The sequence below is a fragment of the Hydra viridissima genome, unplaced genomic scaffold (genome assembly GCF_058129835.1).
Source record: "Hydra viridissima isolate aposymbiotic clone 2 unplaced genomic scaffold, HvirCarnegie_v1 scaffold_9, whole genome shotgun sequence".
In the NCBI taxonomy this organism is placed as follows: Eukaryota; Metazoa; Cnidaria; class Hydrozoa; order Anthoathecata; family Hydridae; genus Hydra; species Hydra viridissima.
The window spans coordinates 13,135,942-13,150,682 of NW_028324308.1; the positions used below are offsets into that span (position 1 = coordinate 13,135,942).

Below are 14,741 nucleotides of genomic sequence, written 5' to 3' on the forward strand. Positions count from 1 at the left end.
GAAGATAATTTCAATTTTACATGGCCTTCAATATTTTACCCGCTTATTCTCTTCTAAATAAATAAGTAAACAAAATCTTACAATAACAGTGCGTAATTCGATACTCCTTCACTTACCCAAAGCAATATCCAAGAATTTACAATAAAAATTCGAGCATAATACACGAAGCCACTATCGCGGCCATGTTCCATTTGATTTTTGTTTACACTAATCCACTATCATGGCCGCACATGCTTTAAGGATTAATATGTATTTTATTTTAGCAAGGGAAAAGTCCTCGTCAATGGTTGTTGTTTAAAAGTTTTATTCCTAGAATTATGCTAAAGATAGCTTTAGAAATAGTCCTCGTCCTTTAACCAAGATTTATTTTGTCAGTCGCAAAGAAATTTTTAAAGCGAACATCGAGTTGCAAGGTTTTTTTTTGATGAATGATGCAATGAACGCAGTGTTAAACCGTTATGACCATTAAACCTTTATTACATCAGAGCAGTTCGACAAGACATTCTATAACTTATCAAATACACAATATGTTTCAAAAACTAAATTTATGATGAACATCCTGAAACGTTAAACTGCTATGTTTCTGTAATAAGAATTTTTAGCCGATTATACAGAAGGTAAATGATTTTTTGGGTATCAAAAAAAATACTACAAATTTTACAAATACGCATCAAAAGATCTCATTCCTTTCCAACACGTCACTACCTATCTTACACATAATAAAGAAAAAAAAAAAAAAAATGCTTTTGATGTTTTTACCAAATAAGAACTGTATCCTATTCTAACAAAACTTCTCGAAATTTTTATGATGCCGCCATCTTTTGCAACAATCGAATGGGATCGTTTTCGAAAACCTATTTAAGCAACTCAACTGGTCAAAATTGTTTAAACACACTGATCTCAAAATAACAATATTAAAAATAATTATAGTATCTTGAGATCAGTGTTTAAATAATTAAATGTCAATTGTCTATCGTGAAATTAAAATGAAAACAAATGACGTCATCAATTAGCAAAAAACATTAAAAAGCAACAATTTGTAAATGATTTAGAAGGAAATCCTCGCGTATTGTTTTACAAATAGTTGTAAGAAATATTATCTGCAAGATACTATTTTTGATTTTAAAAATGCTTATTTTAGAAACCCGTTTTTTAGGAACCCTTTTTTTAGGAACCCTTTCCCTAAGGAAAACGTGCTAAAAACACCGCTGCATTCAACCATTGTTTAGATTTAAGCAGTGGCTCATCCAAAACTTTCTAGTGACCACCAATAAAATTCTTTATTTGCGTCAAACGTGTATGCAATAATTAATGAACAAGAAATGGCAACCATCTTAGCACCTAATAACTAGGATAAAACATAATTCGTTTTCCCCTTTACGAAATAGAATTATTAGATAATTCATGAGTAACATAAGAGCGATCAAAATTTTGACGGTCTTTTCGAATACGGTCTTTTAGAATAGAGAAAAAAATATATTGTAAAATCATTAATTTTTCAACATATTTTTCTCTGCTCTAAACAATGGTGAATTCAAGGCGTCATAGAATAAAATCACTTGAATTACCGATCTACTCTCTGCTCTTTAAACTACTTTTCATCCAAAATTCACTAACAAAATTCTCAATCCAAAATTAAAAATCCCATCCAAATAGAGACACAATTTGAAGCTCCTCTAATTGGACTTAAAAACAAAATGACGTAATTTCCTGAATTAAATGGGTGCAATAGAGCGGTTTTAACAGTTTTGTCGTTTCGATGTTTTAAAAAATTACCACTCCGAATAAAAATGTAAATATTACCAGCTTTCCCATGTGGGAGCCTCAGCATCAACTAACGAAAACTCCGCATCGAAATATTTGTACTGGCCTTAATGGGCAACTTTCAATAATTAGACAGATTTGGTGAATATGTACTTTTTTCCGGTTAAGCGCATAACTATATTTTGAGTGTTGATTGTTTTTAAATACCTAACGCTTTTGATGATAGAAATTTAAATTTATGGACCAAACATTCGAATCTACGCCCCTTATATTGCAATCCATTGAAACTTGGGCTTGGTTGTTTTATTTTTTATCTTTTTAATAAAACTTGAATTACGCCGGACATTTCAAAGAATTATGTAGGACATTTTATAGAATTACGTCGGACTTTCTTTAGAAAAATGAAAAGAAAAAAAAAAAAGAAATACTGATATTACAGATAATTAAAATTTTATGAAAATCACATGATGCAAAGAAAATATCAGTACAGAGAATTAAAACCAGTTTATCCTATTTTTTCTTTGTATAAGTTCTATAAATTTACGAAAGTTTACAAAATTATTTCACAGGTAAAATATACGCACTTTAATCTTAGATTCTCATTCGGTCGTCGGTTGACATTCACGAACTAAAAATAAACTTACTCGTTAAAAATTTTGCGAAGTTTTCCCTAAATTTTGTGATTTGTTTTTCAACAAAAATACAGTAAAAAAAAACGACTTTGGAGACCGGAACTGAGAATATAAAATCTAATATTGATAAAAACTGTAAGTTTATATTATTTGTTAAAAGTGTTAACAAAAATAAATTATTTACTTTACAAAGTGATGTATTCCAAGCGAAAAGATTATTATAACCAGAGCAATAAGTAATATACCCCCGGCTAATAATAAAAACTTCTTTCTTCTAGAAAGAAACGCTAACGTTCGTTGTCTGTTATTTTGTTCCACAGCTTCGGGGACTATTTCCTAAAACAACACGTGTGTTTAAACGTTACAGTACAAGTTTGCAAATGTAATATTAATTATTAATTTAAAGTCCGTAAAAAAGGTGTCAAAATATGTCTAAATGCTAATATAAATGTAAACAACTAAAATTTAAATAAGTTATTAGAATTCAGTTGCCTAAATTATGAGCAAAAGATTTTAAAACTAAATTAAATCAAAACAAGTTCAATTCAATTAAAAAAGACGTTTGTCATTTCGGGGAGGTCAAGTCAGCGTTGTAAAATGTAAAACGCATTCAGCAATTTTTGTTTATGCAAAGTTGTTGAGACGTGTATAAAATGTTTAGATTTTAGGCTGAGCAAATAATTATTTTAACTTAAAAGTTCTCTATTTTTAGAGAATAATTTGCATTAATTTTAGACATGGTTGCAAATCATTCATGAATTCTCATACAATAGCAGTTAAAATTATTCTAATCAGCAACTAGACTGTGAAAAAATAACAAACAATAATTTTCATTGTGGTTACTACGAAGAGATAGAGCTACCGAGGAGAGCAGTAGAAGATAAGATTTATTATTATTATTTTTAAGTCAGAAATACCTTACTATTAATACCTTATTAATACCGAATTAAAAGAGTTGACAAACAGAAAACTTTCCAACATTTGTTGGAAAACTTTCCGACATTTGTAGGAAAACTTTCCGACATTTGTTGGTAAACTTTCCGACATTTTAAAACAAATTAATACAGAACCAAGATCAATGGGAGAGGGAGATATGATCATCCTGGTTTTGGCAGATAAAATTTACACAAATACTTTGATCTTAGCTCTGTCATAATTTGTAATTACGTTGCAATTTGCTATACCTACAGCAATTTGTAATAAGTCTGTTGCAATTTAGGGACATTTTAGTGCGATATGATGTTTTAGTGGTGTAATATTTAGTTAGACGCTGATTTAGTTTATGGTTAAAAATTTTTTTTTTCCCTACATCTCTTCCTAAAGTTCTTCTTTTGATTGCAATGAACTTATATAACTCCTATAAACAATGACCAATGAATTAAAGATTTAACTCTTAACCATTGTTTAATAAAAAAACTCTTTTCTCATAGGCATGTTGGAATTTTAATAATAGTGATTAAGCTGCGATATTTTATCTTTTCATGGTTGATAAAATGATTTGTATTTCTCCTTTGCCATACCTACTATAGAATATAAAAATAAGAGTATAACCAAAATAAGATCTTTGTTGAAAATTTTTACTGGCAATTAATGGTTTGATGAGGAAGTTGTCGGAAATAAATGCTTTGATATGAAATTTTTTGCATGCCTATGTACACTGTAACGAGTTAAGTTTTTTAAGCTCTGCATACTTAACAGCCCATATTGAAAGGGAATCAGAAGCTCCTCAAATAGATATAGGTACATCTATCTGAAGAGAAAAATCCAGGGCTCATACTACAATTGTAATATGAGTCCTGGGTTTTTATACATGAGTTACATTGACATTTAGTAGATATCTTTTTTTCTGCAAAAGTTATTTATAATAAACCAATTAAAAGTAGTAAACTTTTGATGGGAAATCTATTAAACTGCGATACCACTGAAAGAATCGAGTTAATATATTTTATCAAAAAATGCAACAGCTCTTTCACCAAAAATTGTCACAGTTTATTACAAATTGCGACAGGTGGGATTTGCGACGTGTTGACAATTTGTGACCAAACAGCCTTTACTGTTTAAGCGTTTTTTAAAAGAAAACCTATAACCTCACAATTCCGTCAGAGAGCTTTTTTCCTGTAACAACTTCGTACTTCGGTGGTTCATCGGCGATGAAATCAAGACTTGAATATGAAGGAAGTTCATTTTGATTTAAAATGTCTGACAAGTTCGACAAGTTTTCGTTTTTTTTGTCACAATTCTCGTATTCGAGAGTTTCTTCTACTTTGTTGATAACATGTACGGTAATTTCTCCATCTTCCAAGTCGATTTCCACGGCATCGTTTATAAAAGACAATTCTCTCTCATGCATAGCATACATCAAATATAAGTTATATATTTAGAAACGTCAAAAACATACGCCATTAGTGTCTGTTACGCTTCATAGAGAACGAGAAAGTAATTGAAGTTATAAAGAAAGCTTTATTCAGATTAAACTAAACATAATTATCAAACTATTGTGAAATTCAAAATACAATGCTAGATAAAAGTTGGTATTAAACTATTGTAAAAATTATTTATTAACGTAAGTTTGACCACTTTTAGATCAACAAAAACAAATAATAAAGTAAACCCAAAGTATGCGTTACGTAAGGAGCTGATTTAATCTTTGTTATTAAAAATAGAAGTCGTGATGAGTAACATTATTTTAATGTCTAATTAAAAGTTTAGATTTGTGGAGCTTTTTAAAACCAAAACCGAATATACACAACAAACTGAATATAACAAACTTATGTTTCGAATCTTTGAAAAATATATTTGATTCCCTGCTTTGCATGTATTCCCTGCTTCGCCTTCAACACGTCATCAGTTTTATTTATATAGCTTCTGACTTATTTAGTAATAGAGGACATACCAGTGGAACTGGTTTTTTTTTCCTTGAGTACTTGAATAGTATGAACCTGGGTAAATATCTGTGATGTTACATTGAGCGTGCTGTTTGAAATCTACGACAGACAACGAAGCTTCTCTTTCAAATTAGCAGCAGTTCTTAACACCAACATCCAATCGCTTTCTTGACCAGAGTGAAACAGTAATAAATCATAACCTATTTAAATATTGGGTACTTAAATAAATATCTGCCGTTTTTTAAAGTGAAGAAAAAGACGTTTGTTCAAACAAAATTATACATTTACTTTTATAGCCAGTTGATACTTTTATTCAAAGTCTTGATGCTTGGATTCAACTGACTAATTGATGAATTAATTTTTCTCGATAACATATACTCACCATGACCTTACAACTATGAATACCACTCTTTATCAATAATAAAAAGTGGTACTCACAGGTGTAAGGTCATGGTGTGTTTATGCGGACAACTCCTCTTGAAGTGTTTAGCTTGGATGATCTTCGTTGTGTTATAATTCCAATTCTTTAACTTCAAATTCTTTATCAAGTTGACATATTTTGCTTTAAAAAATAAATAGAGTAGACCGATCACGTTGGTTGGCTTTTTTTCTTTGATTCCTAACTTTTCCGCTTTTCATATTTTATTTTGTTTCTTTATGAGAGAAGGTTGCTAAAACTATATACAATCAAAAAATGTTTTATTAAAAGCTTATATAAGTTTGTGAATGTTTTTAAAATGCTTTATTTAAGATGATGTTTCTTGGGCCAATGTGCCCCGTACTTCGGGTAAGTTGGCCCATGGGTTTGGGCAGATCGGCCCTCAAAATAACTTCTAGTTGAATTTGAGAATATATATATATATATAAATGAACAGTGGTTATTTCATCATAGCATTTAATATATTATGCTATGATAGAACAACCACTGTTGTTACATACATTATAATACTTGGTCACAGATTAGTCACTGTCTTCATCTAATGGGACTAAAAGATCATTATAGTGTAAACAGTCATTACATATACCCTTGAGTTCTTTTTCTATGCAAGTCATATGTGCGCACTGATGGGAGAACACAGGATCCACTGGAAGACTGTTTGAGAAAGGTTTGAGGCATCAAACTGTTTGAGACATAAAGCATCTTCGTTGTCATCTTCAATGTCATCTTTCTTGCTCGGTTTCTCCCTCTTAGTTTGACAAGATTGAATCTTGCTGGTTTTAGAATTATTTAGATCACCTATTTTAATAAAGAATAGTTTTTTAGAGTTTTATTTTTTTTGTTTCAAAGTCCTTTCTTTTTTTTCTTTTGCTGTCTTCTGTTCATGTTCCAAGGCTTTCTTAACAGGGGTATCTGTTAATATAGCAGAAACTCGTTTCTGATTTTTAGGCCTATATATTCTCTGTTTTCTAGGCTTAGCTTTTTCAAAACGCCTTACTTCTTGAGTAGGTGGTAAAAGTAAAGGGTTAGAAGTGGCACCTGGTATTTTATTTAAATCTGGAAAACTTGTTAAAAGGACCGTAAACACTTCTATCCAATGGCTGTAGCTTAAGGCTAGCATTTACACATAGTGTTGGATGAGTTTGTGATACCAAAATTAAGAACTTGTGCATCAAGTTAAGAGCTGTGGTTGTCAATCAAAACTAGGCAAAGACGGTTGTTAGAGCTGATCCATTACATCCTATTGGTCCATCAAGGGTAAAGTGGGACTTAAAGTTAATTCTCGGAAAGATAAAATATAGGGGTGCACTATTGCCGATCGTATTAACAAAGTCACTGTCACTAATGATCCTCTTTCGGTAGATGTTACTCGACCTATCTAGGAAACGCCTCCGGGAGCGACGATACTGTCTAGTCATTGCAAAGTTGTGATTCCGGTCTTATCAATATTCCATATGTCTGCAGGGGTCACTTTCAACCTTGTCAAAACATTGCTTAATTGTCAAAAAACTATCTAAAATTATGCTGATTAAAACTAGGGCAGTGGGCTAAACTTGTTACTTGAGGAGAACGAATAGAAAGTTTTGGATGACTCTTCAAGACTCCTGGAAACCAATTACATTCTGCATTTTGAAATTTTTTTCATGATTGGGAAATTTTTCTGCTGCAGGCAACAGCATATGTATACGCAAAGCTTCTGACCTCCTTAGAAGTAAGACCATAGTATATGTCTCTCACTTTCATATGGTATTGCTCAAGCAAGTCTTCCTGCTTAGGTTCAAATACCTGAAAAGAAAATAGAATTAGCCTACACATTGCGTAAACATTCTATTTAATTATTCCTGTTGCATTTTATATTGAACCATGTGTGTATGGGTCTTAACTAATATTATAGAAACAAACTATCAAAATGAAATCAGTAAATAAAGAAAAATACTATTAATATACCTGAAATTTTTTGGCGTAGCCAAACTTGTTCCAAGGTCTTCTGTTTGATTTAGGAAGTTGTAGATCTCTTAGTGTAGTAGTTACCTCATAAACTTCATTAGGCTCTGGCATTTCAACAGTAGCAACAATCATTTTTATTATCACAAAATGGAGGAATCACTGAGTTCTCATGAATCATCTCATTTTAAACTGAAGCATTATTAGCAGAAGGTAATCCATTGTACTTAATGCAATACCATCCTAAAGTCTTCCGTGGTATTTTGAACTCTGTACAAATTTTTCTGAGCGATTTTTTATATTTTGTAACTTGTATTACTGCAAGTAACATTGTAACTTGCGACACTATTCCTCGTTCTGACATTCAAACATAATTTCGCACCATTTTTAAAATGATCTAAAAATATAATCAAAGAAATGTTACATTATACATATATGTAATATTTAATTATTAATATTGCATTTTTTTAACAATACAAAGCAAGTTTACTTACCGTTATTGCATTCTTACATAAGTTTACATATTACCTACATAGTATGAAACTCTAACAAAATTGTTAAATACCTATTGATTTATTAAGCTTAATTTTTATGTATTATGTTTTGATACTGGTTAAAAAATTTTAATAAAAATTGCATTTCAATAAAAACATTCTATCACTAAAACTTTTTTTCATCACAAACAAATTTTAATATGAACTAAAAATGAATGTGAGTAAACGGGACTCGTTAACCCACATGGCCGACGTGACTCGTTTGCGCTGGGTCAACCAGCCCCATCGCCATGTTTAGAGTATAAATTATTTTTTTCTTGACCTATCAACAGATACTGTGTAACATTGTATATTAAAGTAACCCTCAGACTTAAAGCTTCAAACAAGATACTTACCTATAGCACTACTGTCTAAGACTAGTAAACACAAACACACTAAAAAAACTGTTCAAAATATATTTCAACTTATCCAAAATCGATAAAAAGACAAAACACTGTCAACTGTGCTCAGACATCTGAGATACTTCTGAAAAATGAGGGGAGGAGTGCTGCCGATCTTCCTTTTGATTCCTAGCGCACCTAAGCGCATAGTCAGTGAACTAACTCAAAAAAGCCATCCTACCCCTAGGACCAACGTGCCTCAGTCTAACCTACTAATCTAGTGATTTTTCTATGTGGGCGTTTTGAGTAGCGCGGTGGTGGTGTTTAGGGCTGTGATTTGTAAGCACGGTTCCTTGCTTAGCGAGGAGATTTTATTTAGTCTTTAGGAAATGCTTTTTTCTCGCACTTTTCTTCGATGAAATGCGTTATATGTTTGATTTTAGTAAAACTTGATGGTTATGTTTAAAATTTCTTTCGTTTTTCCTCTTAACAATCCGAAAGTTATTTACTAGTTATTTATAAGCTTATTTATGATACTATTCATTGAAGTGGTGGAACTTAAATACCATGCGATTGTTTTTAACTAAAATATTAATTTGAAAAAATTTGAAAACGGTGAGAACTTAATCAAGTACCCAATAAAGATAGGTTTGCAAGCAACTTGCAGCATTAAAAGTGTTTTATATTTGTGGAAGTATGTTATTGTGTGGTCGTTCGCTTCAAAATATTCAAAACGCATAAAAAATTGAGTTTTGAGTTCACTGATTAAGTACATGTGAGAATGTCCCGCCATAAACCAGTTTGGTCAGTAAATGTACATTTATAATTAACAAACGAGTGATTAACATTAAAATCTTCGCTCCATAATCGTGGAACCAAGATAAAGTGAAAAAAAAAAAAAAAAGAAAATAATCGTGGAGTCAAAATTTTAATGTTAACCACTCGTTTGTTAAATGTAAGTGTACATTGCGTACAACTTGGAAGAAAAATAGTTCTCCATTCCTCTAAAAATTATTTGGAGCTACCTTTTGCTACTTAAGAAGATGTTTATTCCATTTCTTGATGAAAATTTGATTCTTGATGAAATTTGTCAGAAGATTAAGGAGAATTTTCTAAAAGAAGAAAAAAAGAACAAGTATTATAGACTTAGTTACAGAACACTAATTCTAATTGCTGTTGCAAAGAGTGCTTACGCAAGTCAAAAAGATACAAAAAATTTTTGAAAAAAATGATGACTTAGATGAGAAAAAGTATTGATTTATTAACTTCCAGTCTGTCTTAGGGTATACATGGCCCAACTCTAAAATTGCCATACAAATGCAAAAATATAGTTTTAAAATCACGTGCTTTCAGGCTAATATTTTGATAAGGAACACTTATAAGTGAATTTTGTAAAAACTCTAAATTAACGTTTTAATGCCTATGGCGATTCCCAAGAAAATCTTTTGATAGTACGAATATTCACATGTGAAGGAGTATCTCTAAATTTAGCACGAGCTTTAGAATCTCTAAAAAAATAGCACGAGCTTTAGAATTGGCAAATAGAGGTAAATTTCTCCAAAACATGAACTTACAACCTTAAAGTTTGTAAGTTTAAAGAAGGTTTTAAAATTGAAAAGTACAGGATTTTTAGCTTTTTTTTTGAAATCCAGAATGAGTTCAGAGTTTTTAACATTTTGGAGCTAGAATTTCATGTATTGAACTGAACATTGATCATGTCTTGGATATTTAGAGTGTTAGCTAAAGACATGCATGCTTTTGATGGTCCTGATCAAATCAAACAAAAATTACTATGCTAGAAAAAAACATTTTTTTAATTGTTCTTGAGAGAATTTAATATTAAAACTAAATTATTGAGACTTAAGCTTCAAAACATTTCAATAAAAAATGGGCATGTGGAAACACATTTTTTCTTTGAGTCTTCTTGAATTGAATCTTCTTATAAAGAATGATGCCAATAAAATAAAAACTTTCTAAAATAACTATCCACTTTTTAACAATTTAACAAATGATTTAAATATTCAAAAAATTTTGAATATTTAAATCATTTGTTAAATTGTTAAAAAGTGGATAGTTATTTTAGAAAGTTTTTATTTTATTGGCATCATTCTTTATAAGAAGATTAGTGCTATATGAACACAAAACTATGATTAAGCTTAAATTTTATTTGTGTTTTTCATCAAAAACTTAACAACTATTTTTTACCAGACCTCTATGGAATCCAGTGTAATCTTAATCTTTAAGATGATGCTGGATCCTATACAGGACTGTTAATAACTAACTACTGATATTAGGTAACGTTCTTTTGTAATCTCTGTTATTATAATTTGGTAAATTTTCTACTTGTATTATAATTTTCCAACGTTTATTTTTATTTTCCAGTAGCTGTTGGTATCATACATTATGATACTCTAGTTTGTTTAAATGGTTGATGTATTCCTTACTTTTATACCGTTCTTAAGTAAAAATCAATGTTATATTACATTACTAGTTAAGTTATGTATATATTGATGTCCTTAAGTGACGATACTATCTATTAAATATCTTTCAAAGCTTTTCTCTCAAATATTTTTCAATTGTTAGACTGATAATTGATAGAGAAAAAAAAGCTGAATGAAAATCAGTGTTTTTTTTTTTTTTGGTGCAGTTCCTAATATGTTCTTAACATGGCTGAAGGCTGGCTAATTTTACTATCAACACTAAATATATATTTTATCATTTCGACAAGCATTTTAAGCCTGTATTTTATTATATTAACAAGTTTGAAAGTTTGAAAGTTCCTTGCATAATAAATTTTGTTGCTTTGCAATAAACAACAAATACTTGGACAAAATTTACCAAAAAAATTATTTTTGTTAAACGTTACAAGAAAATAAAAAATCTTTCTCAGATATTATCTCTCCAATATCTTTCAATAACATTATCTATCAAATATCTCGTAAACATTTTATCTCTTAAATATCTTTCAAAGGCTTTCTTTCTCAAATATCTTTTTATTGTTAAACTGATAATTGATAGAGAAAATAAAACTAAAAGGAAAATCAGTGTAAACTTTTGATCATCTCAGAAATTTCGAATAATTAATAAACTCTCTCGAAACACGAATAACTAATATGTTTTCCTTAATCGGAATAAATTAAAAGAATTTTTACATAATACATTGAATTTTGATTTTAAGGATAAAAGGTTCAGCAGCTAGAGAAAAGATTTTAATAGAAAGGAAAAATCAACACGATTTTCAAGGAGCAATTATAAATTTTAAAAGTTTGCAGACTTAACAAACTTTTATACCGACTTTCAACTGGTTTTTGAACTTTTTTTCTTGTTTGCTTCGTACATTTTTTTATGTTTTTGTATAATAAACCGTACCACGCACTTTTGTGTGTGTTTTTTTAATTGTGTAGGGATTTGCTATAAAACTTCTCTTCTATAGATTCTTCAAAAGATGTGTAACACTTGGCTTTGCATACTGTAGAGATCAATTTTTTGAGACTTTATACGATAACTAGAACGCCAACACAGTTAAGAAAAAAATCAAAACCACAGGAGAATGAGCAAAAAATATTTACAACAGGATTATCGTTATGACTACGCATTTGCGAAAGGCAGCTTTTTAAACAGATTTATTTTTATATCAGGAAATGTTTCGAATAAAAGAAATCCTTAATGTACCCAGCACTAAAAAGAAAAAAGACTTTGGATTTAATTTAAGAAATCATTGTAAATAATTTAGCACACCATAAAAATTTGAAGTGCTAAAAAGGCAAAATTGAATAATCAAAGAAGTTCTCATGCAGCTGCTTTGAAGAGAAAAATAAATGGATTGTGTTTACTATTAAAATAGGCTGGGAGAGTAACTATCTAAAAAAAATGGGGGCGTCATGCTTGCATAACCTAAATTTATAAAACAAGCTTTGAATAATGCTTTGACTGGAGAAACTTTTAAACTTGATTCTTACATAATGCATCACCGTAAGAAAAGAAATAGAAATAGCCAGGTCTACAGTGTTTACATCTTCGTTGTAATTCTTACCATTGATGATTCCCATTTATCATTTAATACTTTCCGTTTTCGGGTCGATTTATTCCGGCCGCCAAACTAACGAGAAGTTATCAAAACAACAAGGTTATGTTTAAAAATGACGCTAAAGATTCTAATCAGTGTTTTGATCGCGTTCATGGACATTTAAACAACAGATTATTAAAATAACAAAATCAATTATTAAGTAGAAGCTGTTTCCGCAAAAAAGTAAAACAAGATCCAGTTTTTCTCATAACGTTTTGGAATGATAGCAACTAAAATAGTGTTGTCACTAATTGCGTTGGTCACTGCAGTCTTCAACATCATCTTTTTATACTCTCTAAAAAAAGTTAAGAGTAAGAATAGCTATATTTTTCTTTGTATAAATCTATCGTTGAGTGACCTGTTGCAGAGTTTATCAGGCTATCTACCAGAGCTATTTCTGGACGAGTATCTTACAGACGCAAACTACTTATGCAAAGTATCCGCTTTTTTTGTAATGTTTTCTGCATTGACATCAATATCGTTGTTAACATCTATCGCTCTTTCAAGATTAATTCTTCTCAACGCCCCCTTTTTGACTCAAAGACACGGCTTTAAAAAACTATTTAAAGTGATCGGACCTGCTTCCTGGGTGTATGCTTTGTTTTGGTCTGTTTTGCCTTTGACTGGAGTTTCATCGTTTACGTTAGAACCAACACAGAGCAGATGCTCTATTAAATGGCAGGCAAAAAAATCCTCGGAGAAAACATACCTCTTACTGTTGCTAACGTTTTGTTATTTAATACCAATTATCATAATTTCGGTCTCGTGTTTAGTAACATCAAAAGTCATTCACTCAAAGTTCCAATACTTTTCCAAAATCTACGGCAAAGAAAACTCTGAAACTATACTCTTTAAAGCAAAAGAAGAACAAGCAAGATCATCATTTATACTGATGTTTGTGTCATTCATTGTATGTTGGTCACCATACGCCATCACCGGCATTTTATCAGCATATACCTATGAAACCCCAACATGGATCTTGCACGGCGCTGCTCTGATCGCAAAGTCATCGGCCATTGTCAATCCACTGATATATTGGTGGAAAAATAAGATAGTAATACTTTCACAAAATAGTTTGCGCAAATCGACCATGTCAAGCACACAAAAAAGTACTCAATAATTAAAACAGTGTTTTATTCGCAAATTTAATTTTTAACATATTTTTGGATTTTGTTATTTTGAGGTTGATTTCTTAAATAGAATTTTAAAAAAATAGTTTTTATAAACTATTTTCTTAGCTTCATATATTTATATTATTGAATTAAAATTTAATTGGAGAACATCTACTTACGAATAAAAGTATGATTCATCCTATTAAGAATAAATCTGAGGAGAATATGTGTGTGTGTGTGTGTGTATATATATATATATATATATATATATATATATATATATATATATATATATATATATATATATATATATATATATATATATATATATATATATATATATATGTATATGCACACACACACACACACACACACACACACACACACACACACACACACACACACACACACACACACAAACACACACACACACACACACACACACACACATAGATGCATCATTGTTGTTTTACCTGATCAATGTTTTTTTTAACTTACTTTAAAAACAAAATTTATTTCCTAGTAGAACGAAAACAACCTTTTAAGACTAATTCAGCGTCAAAATTCAAGAAAGTTTTGTAATATATATTTCCTTCATTTTTTTAAAATTGATAAGTACAATTAATGATGTAATAACACTTGAAGTTGTGCTATAAAAAAAATTTTTTTTAAAGAAATATCAATTCAGTGATGTTGCGTTGTGTATGTCAAGAAAAATCTAAGGAAACTGTTTTGGACATTTGGAATGAAGATTAAAATACATATGAGAATATATTAAAACTTAGAACTTGTTTTTATTTATGGATATACAATATGGAGTGGATGTTAAATATTGCATGCAAGTTCGCAGCAGTGAAACAAGGAAGAAATACTCCAACAAAATATTGTAAAGAACTCATTGAAAACAAAAAAAAAAATTCAAACATTTACTTAAAATACAATTGAAAAAAAGGGTCTCTAGTCAGATAGCGGTACGTCCAATTCTGAAAATATTGCACGAAAGTTTTTTTTAATAATTCAGCTGT

At 30.2% G+C, this 14,741-nt stretch overlaps 2 protein-coding genes across 3 annotated transcripts; one reads left to right on the plus strand and one right to left on the minus strand.

Annotated features, from left to right (window-relative positions):
• Positions 1-2,268: 2,268 nt before the first annotated feature.
• On the minus strand, positions 2,269-4,872 carry LOC145185871 (uncharacterized). 2 transcript variants are annotated; one of them, XR_016456013.1, is made up of 3 exons: positions 4,484-4,872; positions 2,581-2,732; positions 2,269-2,392 (listed from the first exon to the last, which is right to left on the minus strand). XR_016456013.1 is itself a non-coding variant. In XM_090098975.1 (3 exons), the coding sequence occupies exons 1-3, from the start codon at positions 4,753-4,755 to the stop codon at positions 2,386-2,388; spliced, it is 426 nt and encodes a 141-aa protein (XP_089955101.1). In that variant the 5' UTR covers positions 4,756-4,870; the 3' UTR covers positions 2,269-2,385. The 2 variants fall into 2 exon arrangements, 1 of the variants encoding a protein (XP_089955101.1); XM_090098975.1 differs by having other exon boundaries at positions 4,489-4,870.
• Positions 4,873-12,594: 7,722 nt separating this feature from the next.
• Positions 12,595-13,824, plus strand: LOC149884137 (melanopsin-B-like). Its single transcript, XM_090097963.1, has one exon. It carries the CDS (start codon positions 12,825-12,827, stop codon positions 13,722-13,724), a length of 900 nt encoding a protein of 299 aa, XP_089954089.1. The 5' UTR covers positions 12,595-12,824; the 3' UTR covers positions 13,725-13,824.
• The last annotated feature ends 917 nt before the right edge of the window (positions 13,825-14,741 follow it).

What these genes read in the sequence shown, in the direction of transcription:
- LOC149884137 (XM_090097963.1), top strand. Translation starts at nt 12,825, where the DNA reads ATGATAGCAACTAAAATAGTGTTGTCACTAATTGCGTTGGTCACTGCA.
- LOC145185871 (XM_090098975.1), bottom strand. Translation starts at nt 4,755, where the DNA reads ATGTATGCTATGCATGAGAGAGAATTGTCTTTTATAAACGATGCCGTG. An exon ending in AAAAGCTCTCTGACGGAATT is followed by an intron (nt 2,733 to 4,488) that starts GTGAGGTTATAG and finishes GTGTTGTTTTAG; the next exon opens with GAAATAGTCCCCGAAGCTGT.